The following is a 14,403-nucleotide window of genomic DNA, read 5'->3' on the forward strand; positions in this document are numbered from 1 at the left end:
TTAGCAATGATGTCACTTTTGCTAGAAGGACTGACTGAGCTCAGTAAGTGCCAACTCCTCTGACAGGATCAGGGGACAAAATAAGGACAGTTCATGTCCCCAAAGAGTATGTGTTCTGACTGGAGAAACAGAAGTAAAACAGTGAGCTACAAAATTGTGGGGTTTGGGGGTACACCTCAAAGAAGACTGTTAAAAGATACAAATGTATATGGGAATGTCTTCAGAATACCATATGATCTCACTTATAAGAGGAATCCAGTGGGGAAAAAAAACTAACAAATGAAATAGAACCACAGGCATGGGAACATGGAACAGACTGACAGTGACCAGAGAGGAAGAAGAGGCGGACAGTGGTGTAAAGAAGGGGAAGGGACTAGTCAAAAAACATGCATGAATGACCCACAGACATGGCCAGTGGAGAGGGGGTTGACCGTGGGAGAAGGGTGTGGACTGGGAAGGGAAGGGCAAAGGGGGGAAATTGGGACAATTGTAATAAAATAACAGTAAATAATTTGGAAAGGAGTTTTATAACTCTGATTTGGAATTTAAAAAAGAAAAGAAAATGTCTCCATGTTGGAATTGGTTTAAAAACACACCAAGGTATCTCTCTGATTTTAATAACTATTTATTTTATTTTTCCAAACTTATTTAGGGTGAGATTGGGGACCCCGGTGGTCCAGGAGAAGCTGGACCCAAGGGAGCCAGAGGCCTGACGGTAAGTTTGTTCGATGCTTACAATCTCGGCTACTTTGGGAAATCCTTTTCAATGTTTTTCCAATCATTTGAGTTGTCACTTGTTCCCAAACACACTTGTAAAATGTGTGTTTTTTAAATTATATTTTATTGATTATGCTATTACAGTTGTCCTGATTTTTCCTCTGTTGCCCACCTCCACCCAACACCAGCCCCCACTCCCTCAAGCAGTCCCCCCACCATTGTTCACGTCCATGGGTCATGCCTATAAGTTCTTTGGCTACTCCCTTTCCTATACTGTACTTTACACCCCCATGACTATTCTGTAACTACCTGTTTATACTTAATCCCCTCACCTCTCAGCCATTCTCCCACAATCCCCCTTCGATTTCTTTATCTTTAGCCTTTGCCATTTTAACCATGATGTGTCTTGGTGCCTCTTTGCACCCATCTTGTTTGGGACTCTCTGTACTTCCTGGACTTACATGTCTATTTCCTTCACCAAATTAGGAAAATTTTCTTTCATCATTTTTTCAAATAGATTTCCAATTTCTTGCTCTTTCTCTTACCTTTCTGGCACCCTTATGAAGCTAATGTTGGATTGATTAAAGTTGTCCCACAGGCTGCTTATACTATCCTCATTTGGGGGGGGGTATTCATTTTTTCTTCTTGTTTTGATTGGTTGTTTTTTGCTTCCTCATGTTCCAAATCACTGATTTGATTCTCAGCTTTGTCCATTCTACTGTTGTTTCACTGTAAATTGTTCTTCATTTCAATTAGTGTGTCCTTCATTTCTCACTGGGTCTTTTTTATGCTGCTGAGGTCCTCAGTAAGCTCCTTGAGCATCCTTACAACCAATTGGTCTTCTCTGTTTCATTTAGCTCTTTTTCTGGATTTTGATTTGTCCTTTCATTCAGGCCATGTTTCTTTGTCTCCTCATTGTGGCAGACTCCCTGTGTTTCTATGTATTAGGTAGAGCTGCTTTAGCTCCGTGTCTTGGTAGTGTGGCCTAATGTAGTAGGGTCCAGTGACACTGCCTCCCCTATCATCCAAGCTGGGTACTCGAGGTGCCCTCTGTGTGGGCTGAGTATAACTTCTTCTTTTGTTGAACCTTGATTGCTGTAGGCAGATCAATGAGAGGAATTTACCCAGGCCAGTCAGCTGTAAGGACTAGCAGTGACCACTACCACAAACCTCCACCCTCTGTGGAGGATCAGTTGTGCAGAGGCAGGGTGGTGATGCTCTGACATGGTCTGTAGCTGTCCACTGGGTGTGCTGGCCCTGGGGTTTCCCGGGAGGTGCGGGCCAAGGTCAGCCCCCACCTGTTTTGCCCAGGGTACCCTGCCTGAGCCGTAAAGCAATCTGAGATGGCTGTTACTTGTGCTGGGCTTGGAGATTCCCAGGTGAAGCCAAATTGTGAATCTAGGCTGCTAGTTCCAGGCCTGGTGCTCACTGAGGCCCACTGCTGCTTGTTTATTCACATAGAAAAGCAGCTTGGGTGGGCCCTTAAGTTAGGTGGGGCGGAGTCTGTGGGAAACTCCAAGGCTGGTCAAACAGCATTAGATCAGATTGATGGAATCTTAGATAAGGCACCAGTCTGCCGGCTCTGTGTGGGGAGGGCCCAGAAAAGGGACGATGGCCTCTGCTTGCTTTGATGCCAGACACTTCAGCATCCCCCTGCATATCACTGGTGTCCCTCTAGACACCACTCCTGTGCCAGAGCTCAGAGGGAGTGAGTCTGAGTAGACAAGTCTGCATGTGGGTTCTTCAAGAGGAACTGCTTGGTGCTCCAGCAGTTTCTCCACCGACCAATCCCCGCTGGTTCTCACAGCCAGAAGTTGTGGGAACTTATCTTCCTGGCATTGGAACCCTGGGCTGGGGGGCCTAGTGTGGGTCCGGGACTGCTTGCTCCTGAGACATCCCTCCCAAATTTTTATCCCCCACACGTAATTGTAGGACCAGCCCTTTTGGCGTCTGTGCCCTTCTTACCAGTCTTAATGGATGTGGGTTCTTTAATTTTGTGATTGTCAGACTTCCATTCAACTTGATTTCTATTGGTTCCGAATGGTGGTGGTTCTGTATTTTAGTTGTAATTTTGTTGTAGTTGTGTGAAAAGGCCACAATTTTTAAGGCAAACTTGGGTAAGGAAATGGATATGTTGCTCATCCTTCAATGCCAGGAAGAAGGCAATGACTGTTTGCTTTTAGTGACCAAGTTCATCTGTTCTGGCTGCCAAGGTACTATAATTCCTGGGGTTTTTTTTATTTTTAAGGAATTCTAGTGGTCCAAAATACGTTTTTAATAGAATTTATTGGGGTGACATTGGTTAATGAAGCTTCCAAAATATGGTCAGTTTAATCGAGTCTCCCTGGCAGCTTTAGTGCAACCTAACATCCTCTGGGAGTTTGTCTTCACTGTGAGAGCGTTGTAACTGTTGTACCTCAGTGAGCTGTGTGCCCAGAAAGACTCTCTCTTTACTGAGCTCGAGAGGGTATCTCTTGAGCGTTGAGAGCCAGTTTCCGTGTATTATGTAACCGAATATGCCTTTATTATTCCTGGGAGGGGGTCAGATGTTGCCTAATGCTGTGACTCACTCAGACCGAACACGAGTCTCCATTACATTTTGCAGGCATCAGGGGCCTTGGGTTCCAGGAGCTTCAGAATGGATTTTTGCGTTTGCTGACTCTTTCTATGTCTTAGACTTAGTGTGAGACAGCTGTTTTATAAGAGAGACAAGCGTCGTGTAATGGTCTCCAGATGTGTTCTTTGTCTCATTGGGACCAGCACTGATCAGGTGGGCTGACCCGAACACCAGGTCGAGCAGGAAGAGAAAAATACAGAATCTGACTGAACTTGACACTTGAGGTGGTCTTCCATTCTTATCATCGGAGTTGATTTTATTCTGTATATTTTTGTTTTACATCATAAAGCAAGCACTTCAGGGATAATTTATGTGGGTTTTAGGGCTGCAAAATAAAGAAACTGCCTTTTTCTCCCTTCATCCTGCCTCTCCCAAGAGAGCTGCCTCCCAGCTGTAATTCTTCCCCTCATCATATTTTTGGATCACTGTCCTTTAACATTAGGCTCTTTAAAAAATATTGGACCGATATAACTAGATAATTGGAAAAGACTTTCAAGTTAATCTAGATGTCATCTGCATTGAAGTATCTCTCTATCCTCTTTCCCTCTGCTTGTTAATGAGGTCGTTTACCCTTGAACATTGGAAACCTAACAAGTTCAGCTGCTTGTCAGTTTCCCTCTCTCCCTATGGCACATTAATCATTAAAAAAACAACAACAATAAACTAGTGGGTAATATATTAACTTTTTCTCTTGGCCTTTGGTTCCTTGAATTTGTTTCTTTTTTTCTCCCACACTGGGCAATTTATCACTGTTTGTAACTTGCTAATTTCTTCTGCCAAGCTGCATTTTCATCTACATGAGCATTGTTGAAGTTTAGGCACTGAAAGCTTCCAGGTTTTCCTTCTCAAAGAGTTGATGTTTCTATTCTGTTGGAAGATTGTGGTCAAGTGTTGCCTTACTCGTGGAGGGCCTCTTTAGTTCTTTTGGAATACTTACACTCCTAGTTTGTCTTCTGAATCTTCACCTTGGTTTTTTTTTTTTTTTTTTTGCTAACTAGTTTTATTTTTAATTTGCCTTGATTTTTAGTCTGTCTTATTTTGTGTATTCTTATGTGTTTGCATGTATTTATATTTTTATTAACTTTAAAAAATGCTCATACTTCAAGGCAGGGATGCTCACACTCAGTAGTGACATGTTGGGCTAGATAACTCTTTGTTGTGAGTGGGCTGTCCTGTGCACTCCAGTAGATTTCACAGCATCCTGACCTCTATCCACTAGATCAGCAATTTTCAACCTTTTTCATCTCATGGCACACATCAACTAATTACCAAAATTCTGTGGCATACCAAAAAAATATATAATATTCTTTGCCAATCTGATAAAAATGTGTATAATTTTGATTCATTCACACGAGATGGCTATTGTTATGTTGGCTGTTGTCATTTTTTTCAGTTGACAATGTAAGGAAAAAGAGGTCAGTACCCCTGACCAAATGGTCAGGTATTGCATGTTTTAAAAATCCTCACAGCACACCATTGGGCTGTAGCACATGGGTTGAAAATCTCTGCCTTAGACGCCAGCAACAGCCACCACTGGCTCCCTCCCCTTTATGCCAGCAAAAAATGTCTCCAGAGATTGCCAAGTGGCTCCTTCGGGGGGTGGGGAGGTTCAAAATGCTCCCTAGTTCAGAACCACTGGTTGAAAGAATCAAGTGATTTCACAAGATTTGTTAGGAAAAAATGGCAATTCCTCTGCCCCCATCTCTTCTCTCAATTTTTTAGGTTGTCTTTTTGCTCTACTTTCATTGACTTTACCTCCCAATATTCTATTTTAATTTTCAAGAGCTCATTTTTTTCTCTCTGAATATTACTTTTTTTATACTATTCTTCTCTTGTTTCGTGGCTAAAATGTCTTCTCTTGCCTCTCTTAAGGATCTAAATTAGCATTTTTAGTCTTCTTTGCCCAAATAGTCTGTTTCCTGAAGTTTTTTTTCCCTCTTTTTCTCTATATTTCTCACATGTCTGGAGATTGCAGTATTACTTCCTATTTCAGAATTGAGGCCAAAAAGGCTGATCAGAAGCCTCAAGGCCAATGGGACTAGTCAACCACAAGTTCACTGCAGAGTGGTCTGGCTCAGTTCTTAGCAAACCTCTGATACCAGCATCTGAGGTTGTCTTTGTCTAGTCAGAGTCTCCTGAGAAGATTCTTTCCATTTCCTGCCTGGGGTGGAGGTCTGACTGCCAGCTTTCTAGGGACCACATGGAAAAGAAGAGCCGAAGGGCCTTGTATCTACTTCACATACCTTCATTCCATCTCTCTGTTCTCAGGGTGGTACCAGCTGCCTTCAACTCTTCCCCGAGATCCCTAGTGTAGACACCTTGGTTTTACTTCTGTCTGGTGTTGGGGCAGAAGAAGGAACATTCACACAGCTGTAGAGAATGGAGAGGAGGTGGTGGATTCCTCAAATGATTTTCAGCCAGTCTTCCTTAGTTAGCTTCTCCCCTTTGCTCTGACAATACTTCTAGAGGTACCTGGGCCGACACTTCCTGAGCCTTCTAGGGATGTGCTACAAAATGCATGAATTCTTGGCTTTCCCTGCTGCTGACTTAGGATTCAGCTTTTTCAGATCCATTGTTTTTAACACGTATACATCTGCCTTCTAGCTTCCAAAGGTTTATGGCTGTTATCTCCTGTTCCGTTCTTTCCATGTTTGTCTTTTTTTTTTTTTTTTGCCTTTTTAAAAATCCACTTACTATTATTTTAGTAAGGCATTGGGAAGGCTCAAGAGTAAATGCATATGCTCAATCTGCCATTTTGTCCTGGAAGGTTAGTCTGTATCTTCTAAATAAAAGATGATAGGTAATTTTTTTTTCTACTCAACCCAGCGTACTGTGAATATCATCAGAATACCCAAAGGACATTGATTGCTATTCCTTGGGAAATGCTTTTCTACAAATTATGTTGATTTTATACAAGTTCCTTTTTTATTCCTATAAAGGTTATAAATCCTGTGGCATTTTAACTGAATAAAGGAATATGGTTCTAATTTTTTAACTAAATTCTAGCTTTACTTTGATAAATTATATTGTTAAACGAACATGGGAAAATTCTTGGCATATAGTAAATGTCAACAACAGTTGTTTGTATGACCACCACTGTTCCCCATTTCACTAAGGATTTCTAGCCAACTGTTAATGTTTTCTTTTTGCTGTTTTAATGATTTTTATATTCAAATTTTTGGTTTTCTGGGGTTTTTTTTGTTCATTTGTTTTCCACTTTAGTCACTAATTAGATTTAGATAAAAGTTCATTGAGAGAAAATTTTTTTCCTTTACCCATCAATTCTAGTTCTAGCAAACTTCCCCAAGGAAGTAACCAGAATTGCATATACAACTTTATAGTGGCATTGCTTATTACCATAGCAGCAAACTTAAGTGGCAGTAGTAAGGGACTAATTAAATAAACCATGGTATATCTAGGTATTAGGATACTATGCAGCCAGGAAAAGTGATTTTGCAAAAGAATATTGAGTAACATGAAAGTGCCCAGAGATACCACATATGTTTAGTTTAAAGGGAAACAGAGGAAAAGTATAAAATTATATTAAGGAAAAACATATAGATTAATACTAAGAGAATAAATAAAGGACTAGAAAAAGACACCAAAATGTTAGCAAGCATTATCGGGGGTCTGGGGGCAGCGGGAAGAGTGATTCCTGAGGACTTCTTTTCCTTCTGTGGGCTTTTTATAAATATCTCAATTTTCTTAAGTGAAAGTGCCTTTGAAACTTAAGACACTGAAACCCCCCTCATACATTTATTTATATATATATATACACGCACATGCACAATTTTAAAGTAAATAAATTCTGCTTCAAGATATCCACTGGGCTTCCAGGAGAACCAGGATCCCCTGGGGAGCTGGGACCCCCTGGACGCAAGGTAAGCTGAAAAAACCGTAAATCACACCAGATCCTTTTCCAAGTAAAAAGTCATTGCACAGGATCTTCATTGTCCAAATGGACATGCTTTCTGTCTCTGCAGCTTGGCAACTATTTTCCACCCTGATGGGCTCAGAAAGAGGAAGCAAAAAAATGTCAATTAAATATCAGTTGCCATTTTTTGGGAGGTGGGGGGAACTGAGGGAGGAAATGAAGAGTATTCAGACTAACATGAGATTTCTCAATTGTCAGTAAATCCATCTGTTCAACCCTTGTCCTCTTCTTATATTCAATAAATGATCAACAAATGAAGGAAGGCAAGAGAAAATTAATAAATAGTGAATAAATTATCAAAGTTATATTCACATGGAACTTTCTTTAGGAATTTAGGTGGACTCCATTGCATTTTTTTAAAGATTTTATTTATTTATTTTGAGAGAGAGAGGAAGGGAGGGAGAAAGAGGGAGAGAAACATCAATGTTTGGTTGCCTCTCTAGAGCCCTCTACTGACGACTTGGCCCATAACCCAGGCATGTGCCCTGACTGGGAATTGAACCAGTGGTCCTTTGGTTCTCAGTCTAGTGCTCAATCCAGTGAGCCACACCAGCCAGCACCATTGCATTTTTCTTTGGGTGTCTCTCATAGCCAGACTCTTTCTGTTCCAAAGTCAGAATTGAACACATGGATTTCAAACCAGTTCCACTTTGTTCTTTTGATCCTCACCCAGACAGACACACATTTGCATATACATATGTTATACGAATATATATTCATTTTGGACTACAAGTGGGATTGCCTTTCCAGATGTTCACATTGAGTCTGGTCCCTTTGTCATCCTAACCGATGATGGGGACAGATTAAGGATCAGCTTAGCTGCTGCTCAGAGGTCAAGGCAAAGTAAGTAAGTGAGTAACTCCAACCTCTCTCTTAAGGAGGGGCAGCCATACGGATGGTTCAGCCTTACCTAGTTCTACTAGGGGTGTCCAACCTTGTGGAGTCTCTGCGCCACACTGGAAGAAAAGTTGTCTTGGGTCATGCATTAAATACATTGTGACACGTAACCACAAAAAACATCTCATAATGTTTTAAGTAAATTTATGATTTTGTGTTGAGCTGCATTCACAGCCGTCCGAGGCTGCATGCAGCCTGTGGGTGCAGGTTGGACACCCCCGTGAGCCACAAGCCTTTTTCCAAAGCTTTTCATGCCAGCATCAACTGGTCAGCTTCATCTCAGATCCTGGGCAACCCTCACCTGGACATGGGGCTGGAGGAAATCGGTCTTCGGAGGTTTGTGGTGCTGCTTATAGGTTATAATTAGGTGATGGATGTCTACATGTGTCCTTTCTTTCCCTCTAACTTAATAAGAATAGAAATCTTTACAAAGTTATCAGTTTCTTAGAGTAACATTGGTACACATGCTGGCCTCTGAGGTGTGTGTCTAGAGCAGTGAAACCACATTTTTTTTTTGTTTCTCTAGGGTGTGAAGGGGCCCAAAGGACTGGCTTCATTTTCCGTATGTACCTCCTGGCTCCCACAGAGTGTCCCAAACATGCCATTAAGTTTGTTTTCTTTTTGAACTTCAGGGCCTGGCAGTCTGTTGGTTAATGCTCTCTGTTTTATTTTTGAATTGTAGACATGTGAGCTCATTCAGTATGTGCGGGACCACAGTCGTAAGTACCCTGCTGAAAATGATCACGCAAGTTGTCAGCAGTCATAACAGAAAAGCAGCAATTTCTGCACTTGAAATTGAGATAATTTACCAGTCAACCTCTTAAAGTTAGAGATGTCACTGCATATATTTTGAGTCAGCACAGACTGGTGACGATGAACTAACTCCCTCTCTCAGTGCTGGCGTGTCTAATGGAACCTGTTCCAAGCACTAGGTAATAGTATATCTAGGGCTTTGAGTCTGGGGAACATTGAGACAGGAGGTCAGAACTCTCCTGAGGGTGAAATCAATCAGTGTACCATCGCGGTGAACTCTTTCAAATGGTATTAACACCTGACCCTAAGTGGCAAGATTGCATTCACCTGGTGAGAAACATGTGCGGTGATCATAGGTGTCCCGGTGGGTGGGCAGGAGTCCCAACTCTGGCTCATAGATTGGAAATACCTGGAAAGGTATGCTGGATTCCTGTGATATTTTTCTTCTCAAAATTCTGTAAGCAAGCAGGCATTTTGATCTGGAAAATGCTCTTTGGAATTTGCTGTAAGACCCTGATGGGCAGCTTATTCTATCAAAACACATGTTACCATCATTGAAGGAATTCATTCCATGTACAAGATCAGGAGAGAGTTACTATTTAATGTCCATCTATAAATACTCATTCACTTCCCAATTAAATGCTATGACTGGCAGGAAAAGTCAAAATCACTCAAGACATTTTGGGGAAGAAAAATAGACAAGTTAGAGCCCCTTTCTGTAGACAGCATTGGTCTCAAAGACACAGACTGAAAAGCTTTAAATGCAGGGCCGATCTCAACCCTGCCTTTATGTAGCAGAATGGACCCATCCATGGCGGGAATCAAAACATACACCATAGGGCCTGAAGACCGGTGCTTTGGGGCTAAATTAGCACAGCAGGCTTTCTGACACACAAGCCTTGTGAACTATAATGACCCAAGGACACCTCCAACCAAGTATGAGGAGGCCTGATCTTTTAGAATTGGAGGGGCTTGATAGAAAATTACAAATCCAAACGTGGGTCCAAAATTATCTCAAAAGCAAGCGTTCTTTAGAACAAGAAAGGAAGTCACACACAATGGTTTCTGCACATCACAGAAATGCATGTTCACATGAGCACATGGCTGTGCACCCTCCCAGGGCCTTGAGAGGGGACCCCGACAGGTGAGAGGTCAAAAGCAGTGACATCCAGTCTACTTTCTGCAACGATAGAGGTGCTCCAATGCACTGTCCAGTGTGGTAGCCACTGGCTACGTGGCTCTGGGGACTAGAAAACTGGTCTTTTTATTTCCTTTCATTTTAATTAATTAAAATTTAAAGTCACATGCAGCTCATGGCTTCCATATTGAACAGGGCAGACCTAAAACTTAAGCTTCATTATCCTCAGAGTAAATCTGTCTCTGATGTTTATATACACACACGTGTGTGTTTGTGTGTGTATATAATTAATAGATGTAGAAATCTACATGAGGAAAATTTAGGGTAGAAAGCGGGTAGGGCCTTTTAACTTTCCAAATTCAGCGCACCTCCCTGCCACCTAATGTTCCCTTACAAGCAGAAGTTCTTTTCCGCCGACAGCGAGCTGCAGGCTGCTGATTCATGGCTGCAGATTGCCCCTCCTCTTCCTTGCTATTCCCTGTGGAAGGAGCAGTGTTTGTCCCAAGATGCTGGGGTGCATCTGCATGTTCTCTGAACCCTATCTGTTGCTTTGATATTTGAGTTGTCTACAAAACACACACTGCAGAATCTCAGCTGCCATGATGTTCCTACACAGTGCAGAGTTCTGTTCTCCTACCAGATAATAACCTAATCTCCTTTGTTCTTCTCCCCAGCTGGCGGACACGGTGAGTAATCTTTATTTATAGCATATTATAATCAAGCCCAAAATGTCATACATCTGGAAAGAATGATGTATTGCCTGCCAAACAATACAAATTTTACCTGGGCTGTCTTTGCTGCCTCATACTGGTAGCACAGACAAATAAATCACTCAGTTTTAGCTGAGTTTCACAGCTGTTTCCCGGACCAACTGGTTTGGGGTTTTTTTATTATTAATATTTTAATGACTAACATTACCATATCTTACTGTTGGGTTTTTTGTAATAATATCCCCTTCCCTTCATGTTCTCTCTCACTGTTTATCATATTGTCTCTGTAGTTTGGATGTCAGGAATTAAGATCCAGAGGGGGAAATGTGGAAAATAAAAGTAGAGATAATCAGATAGCAAGTGAGCTGAATGCGCAAGCTCAGATAATGCTAAAATCCACGTAGTTCATGCCTGATGGTAATGACCAAGTTGGTTTAATATCTTTCAGTGTAGTTGTTTAAATCTTTTTACCAATGCCTGCTACCTAATTTTGTACAAATTCATCGTGCCCCTCTTACACCTTTATATCCTCATACCTTTTATGTAAACCCACCAATCCGTGCCCTCGGATCGCTTGCTCACTCATTCAACAAGTACGTATTGAAAGCCTAGGATGTGCCAGTCTGTCCCAGGAACTCAGGACAGGAGGCTGAATAAGATAGACATGATTCCTGTCTTTAGAAGTTTCCATTCAGTAGGGGCTCCAGAGAGTAAACAAATGAAGGAATTACAGACTCATGGTTGCTGTGAAAGAGGTCAAGAATAGGAGGTGGTGTCACAGAATAATGTTAGGGGAGGTGAGAACTCCTTTGGAGGGAGAGCTCCTCTTTGAGGCAGTGACACTGAAGTCACTGAAGAGTAAAAACAAGCCAGCTCTCTAAGAGCCAGGCAGAGAGAATTTCAAGTGCAAGGGCCATGAGCCAAGACAGACCTAGGCATTTCCGAGCAATTGATGGAAGCCCCATAGGACTGAGACATAGGGAGGCGGGGCGGGGGGGGGGGGGGCATTTGAAAAAAATGGAGATGCAAGCAAAAGCAGATCAAGCTAAGCTTTGCAGGTTATAGTAAGGCAGCTGGGTTGTCTTTGAATTGCACTGGGAGAGTATTAAAGGTTTATTGAAGGTATGAAGGGAGGAGCATGAGCTCATGAACAATTTTTTGAAGCTTCCTCGGGCTGCTGTGGGATAAGTGTAAGAGCCAGAGGACTAGTTAGGAGGTGCCGTGGTGTTTCAGGGAAAGATGACTGTCCTGGATGAGGGCCACCATTGTTACATGTGAGTTCCATGTCAGTGGTGTGGTTTGTCTCTCTGTCCTCATGTTCACCTGCTCAGTGTCCAGCAGCAGCTGTCAGTATACAGTGTGTGAGCACAGAGCAGCAACCATCAGTATACGGTGTGTGACCACAGAGCCATGTTGGGCCCGGTGCAACAGTCCCGGCCTGGAGGAGGGCCCCTCAGTGCCCCCACAGTGCAGCCCAGCATCCTCGGCGGTCTCAGCTCCCTGCCAGCTTGCTGGGTTTCAGACGATGTATTTGGCAAGTTGCATTAGCCCTTTGGTGTTTTTCTGGAAAAGCTGAATTTGCTTATATCTTCAGCCAGTGCTGTGAATTTTTTTCCCCTTTATCTCTACAATACATCTGAAGCTGAGTTGTTGTCATTCCCATAGGCAAGGAACAGTCCAAACACAAAGCTGCTGGAACCACTTCTATGTTTGGTCATAATTCCACTCATTTTGATTGTAAAACTGACATGACCTCAATTGTTAAAAATCAGCTACTCCACTAAATTAGACTTAGGGGCTACTAAATTCTGTCCTGTCCCCACTGAGATGCAGAGTTTAATTTGGGGTTGAATGTTTCTTCTCACTGGTCCTTTAGCCTGGGAAGGTCATGGAAGTCTAGGACCAAGAAGAGATGATAATCTAGCACCAGGGGGCGGGGCAGTGAGGCCCAGCTGGCCACCGGAGAGGGACTCCCTCCTCTGCCAGCCTGGGTGGGAGCCAGCAGCTCTGAGTTCCTGAGCTCTGTGTGGCGACCTGGTGGACCTCATGGTGTGCTTATCGTCTTTGAACATGACTTGCTGGCATGTGAAGAAGAGGAGACACCCCTCCAAGAGAAGCACACCATCGAGATTTCCTTTTACCAACCCACATCTCAACACCAGGCATCTCCCCTATTATTGAAATTTGCTGCTGTTGGTTTGGTTTGGTTTTGGGTTTTTTTTTTGGTTTTTTTTTTTTTTAGGAGTCAGATGCTTTACTTTTTTTAATGCTTTTTGAAAGGCAGGAGCAATTTATTTTTATTTGTTTATTTTTAGAGAGAGGAGAGGGGAGGGAGAAAGAGGGAGAAAAACATCAGTGTTTGAGAGAAACGATCTCCAAGAGAAACATTGATTGGTTGCCTCTCTCATGCCCTCCAACTGGAGACCTGGTCCACAACCCAGGCATGTGCCCTGACTGGGAATCCAGCTGATGACCTCTGAGACTGCAGGCCGGCTCTCAGTCCACTGAGCCATATCAGCTGGGACAGGTTGTTCTTCCCGTACCTGTGGCAAAGAACTGTCCTGTGGTTCTTTTTTATTCAGTCAACATCTATTAGAGCCATGATATATGATGGGGACTAATAACTTGGCAGATCAAGACACAGTTCCTGTCTCCACACTTCCTAAATTAGTGGGAGAGGCAAACATTAATCAGGTAATCAGACAAGTAGAAAATGCCAACTGCAATAAGTACAGGGAACTGGGATTAGAATGAAGGAATTAGGATCATTGAATAAATCTGAAGGTAATGCTTACATTTGAGTTTAACCGTCATAATTCAAAGTTTCTCTAAGTGATGAGATATTTATTGATCAAACTTGCATTTTAGCTATTACATAAGTCAGCTAAAGTGTTTCTCATTCTTTAAAATGATAGAGTTCTCTGTCACAGTGAAAAAGTCTGTAATAATAATTATTATAGTTAGTAATGGCTAACATTAATTGAGCACCTACTATGTGTCAGGCACTATTATCCTATGTGCTTTACCTGTGTTGATTCACTTAATCCTCAACACAGGCCTACGCAGAGGGTGATATGAGTACCGACATTTCTCAGATAAGCAAACTGAAGCACAGAGAAGATGCAGACACCTGGACAAGGTCACACGGCTAGTCAGTAGCTGTGCCAGGGCTCTACACACTCCCTGTCATGCCCGCTGACTTGGCATCTAAGTGTCTGTTCTGCCTAGCACAGGGGTGTCAAACTCATTTTCACCAGGGGCCATATCACCCTCATGGTTGCCTACAAAGGGCCGACTGTAATTTTAGGACTGTATAAATGTAACTACTCCTTAACTAGGGTAAAGGAGCTCGGTGCTGCGGCCAGGTAGAAACAAGGTGGAGGGCTGGATTTGGCCTGTGGGACTTGTGTTTGCCACCTGTGACATAGTGTGTGTCACTGCTTGTCAGAGCTATGTTACCCATTCCTTCTCATCCCCTGTTACATTTCCTCACTAAGTAATAAAACTATGTTTTAGCTTGTTTAACTGAGGGAAGTTCCAGCAACAAACAGGATGCCATTAATCCAATCTCTGTAAGTAAAAGGAAGGGCATATCCATGAGCTCTTTATCATTTACAAGGAAATTGGTAATTAATTT

At 42.5% G+C, this 14,403-nt stretch overlaps 1 protein-coding gene across 1 annotated transcript in view; it reads left to right on the forward strand.

Annotated features, from left to right (window-relative positions):
• Window positions 1-14,403, forward strand: part of COL6A6 (collagen type VI alpha 6 chain) — a 135,291-nt gene that overhangs the window by 95,842 nt on the left and 25,046 nt on the right. Inside the window, exons 29-33 of the mRNA XM_028517855.2 lie at window positions 653-715; window positions 7,153-7,215; window positions 8,692-8,727; window positions 8,848-8,884; window positions 10,731-10,742. Coding sequence (XP_028373656.2) covers window positions 653-715; window positions 7,153-7,215; window positions 8,692-8,727; window positions 8,848-8,884; window positions 10,731-10,742 — 211 coding nt within the window. The remainder of the gene's footprint in view (window positions 1-652; window positions 716-7,152; window positions 7,216-8,691; window positions 8,728-8,847; window positions 8,885-10,730; window positions 10,743-14,403) is intronic.

Source organism: Phyllostomus discolor, chromosome 7 (assembly GCF_004126475.2).
Source record: "Phyllostomus discolor isolate MPI-MPIP mPhyDis1 chromosome 7, mPhyDis1.pri.v3, whole genome shotgun sequence".
NCBI lineage: Eukaryota > Metazoa > Chordata > Mammalia > Chiroptera > Phyllostomidae > Phyllostomus > Phyllostomus discolor.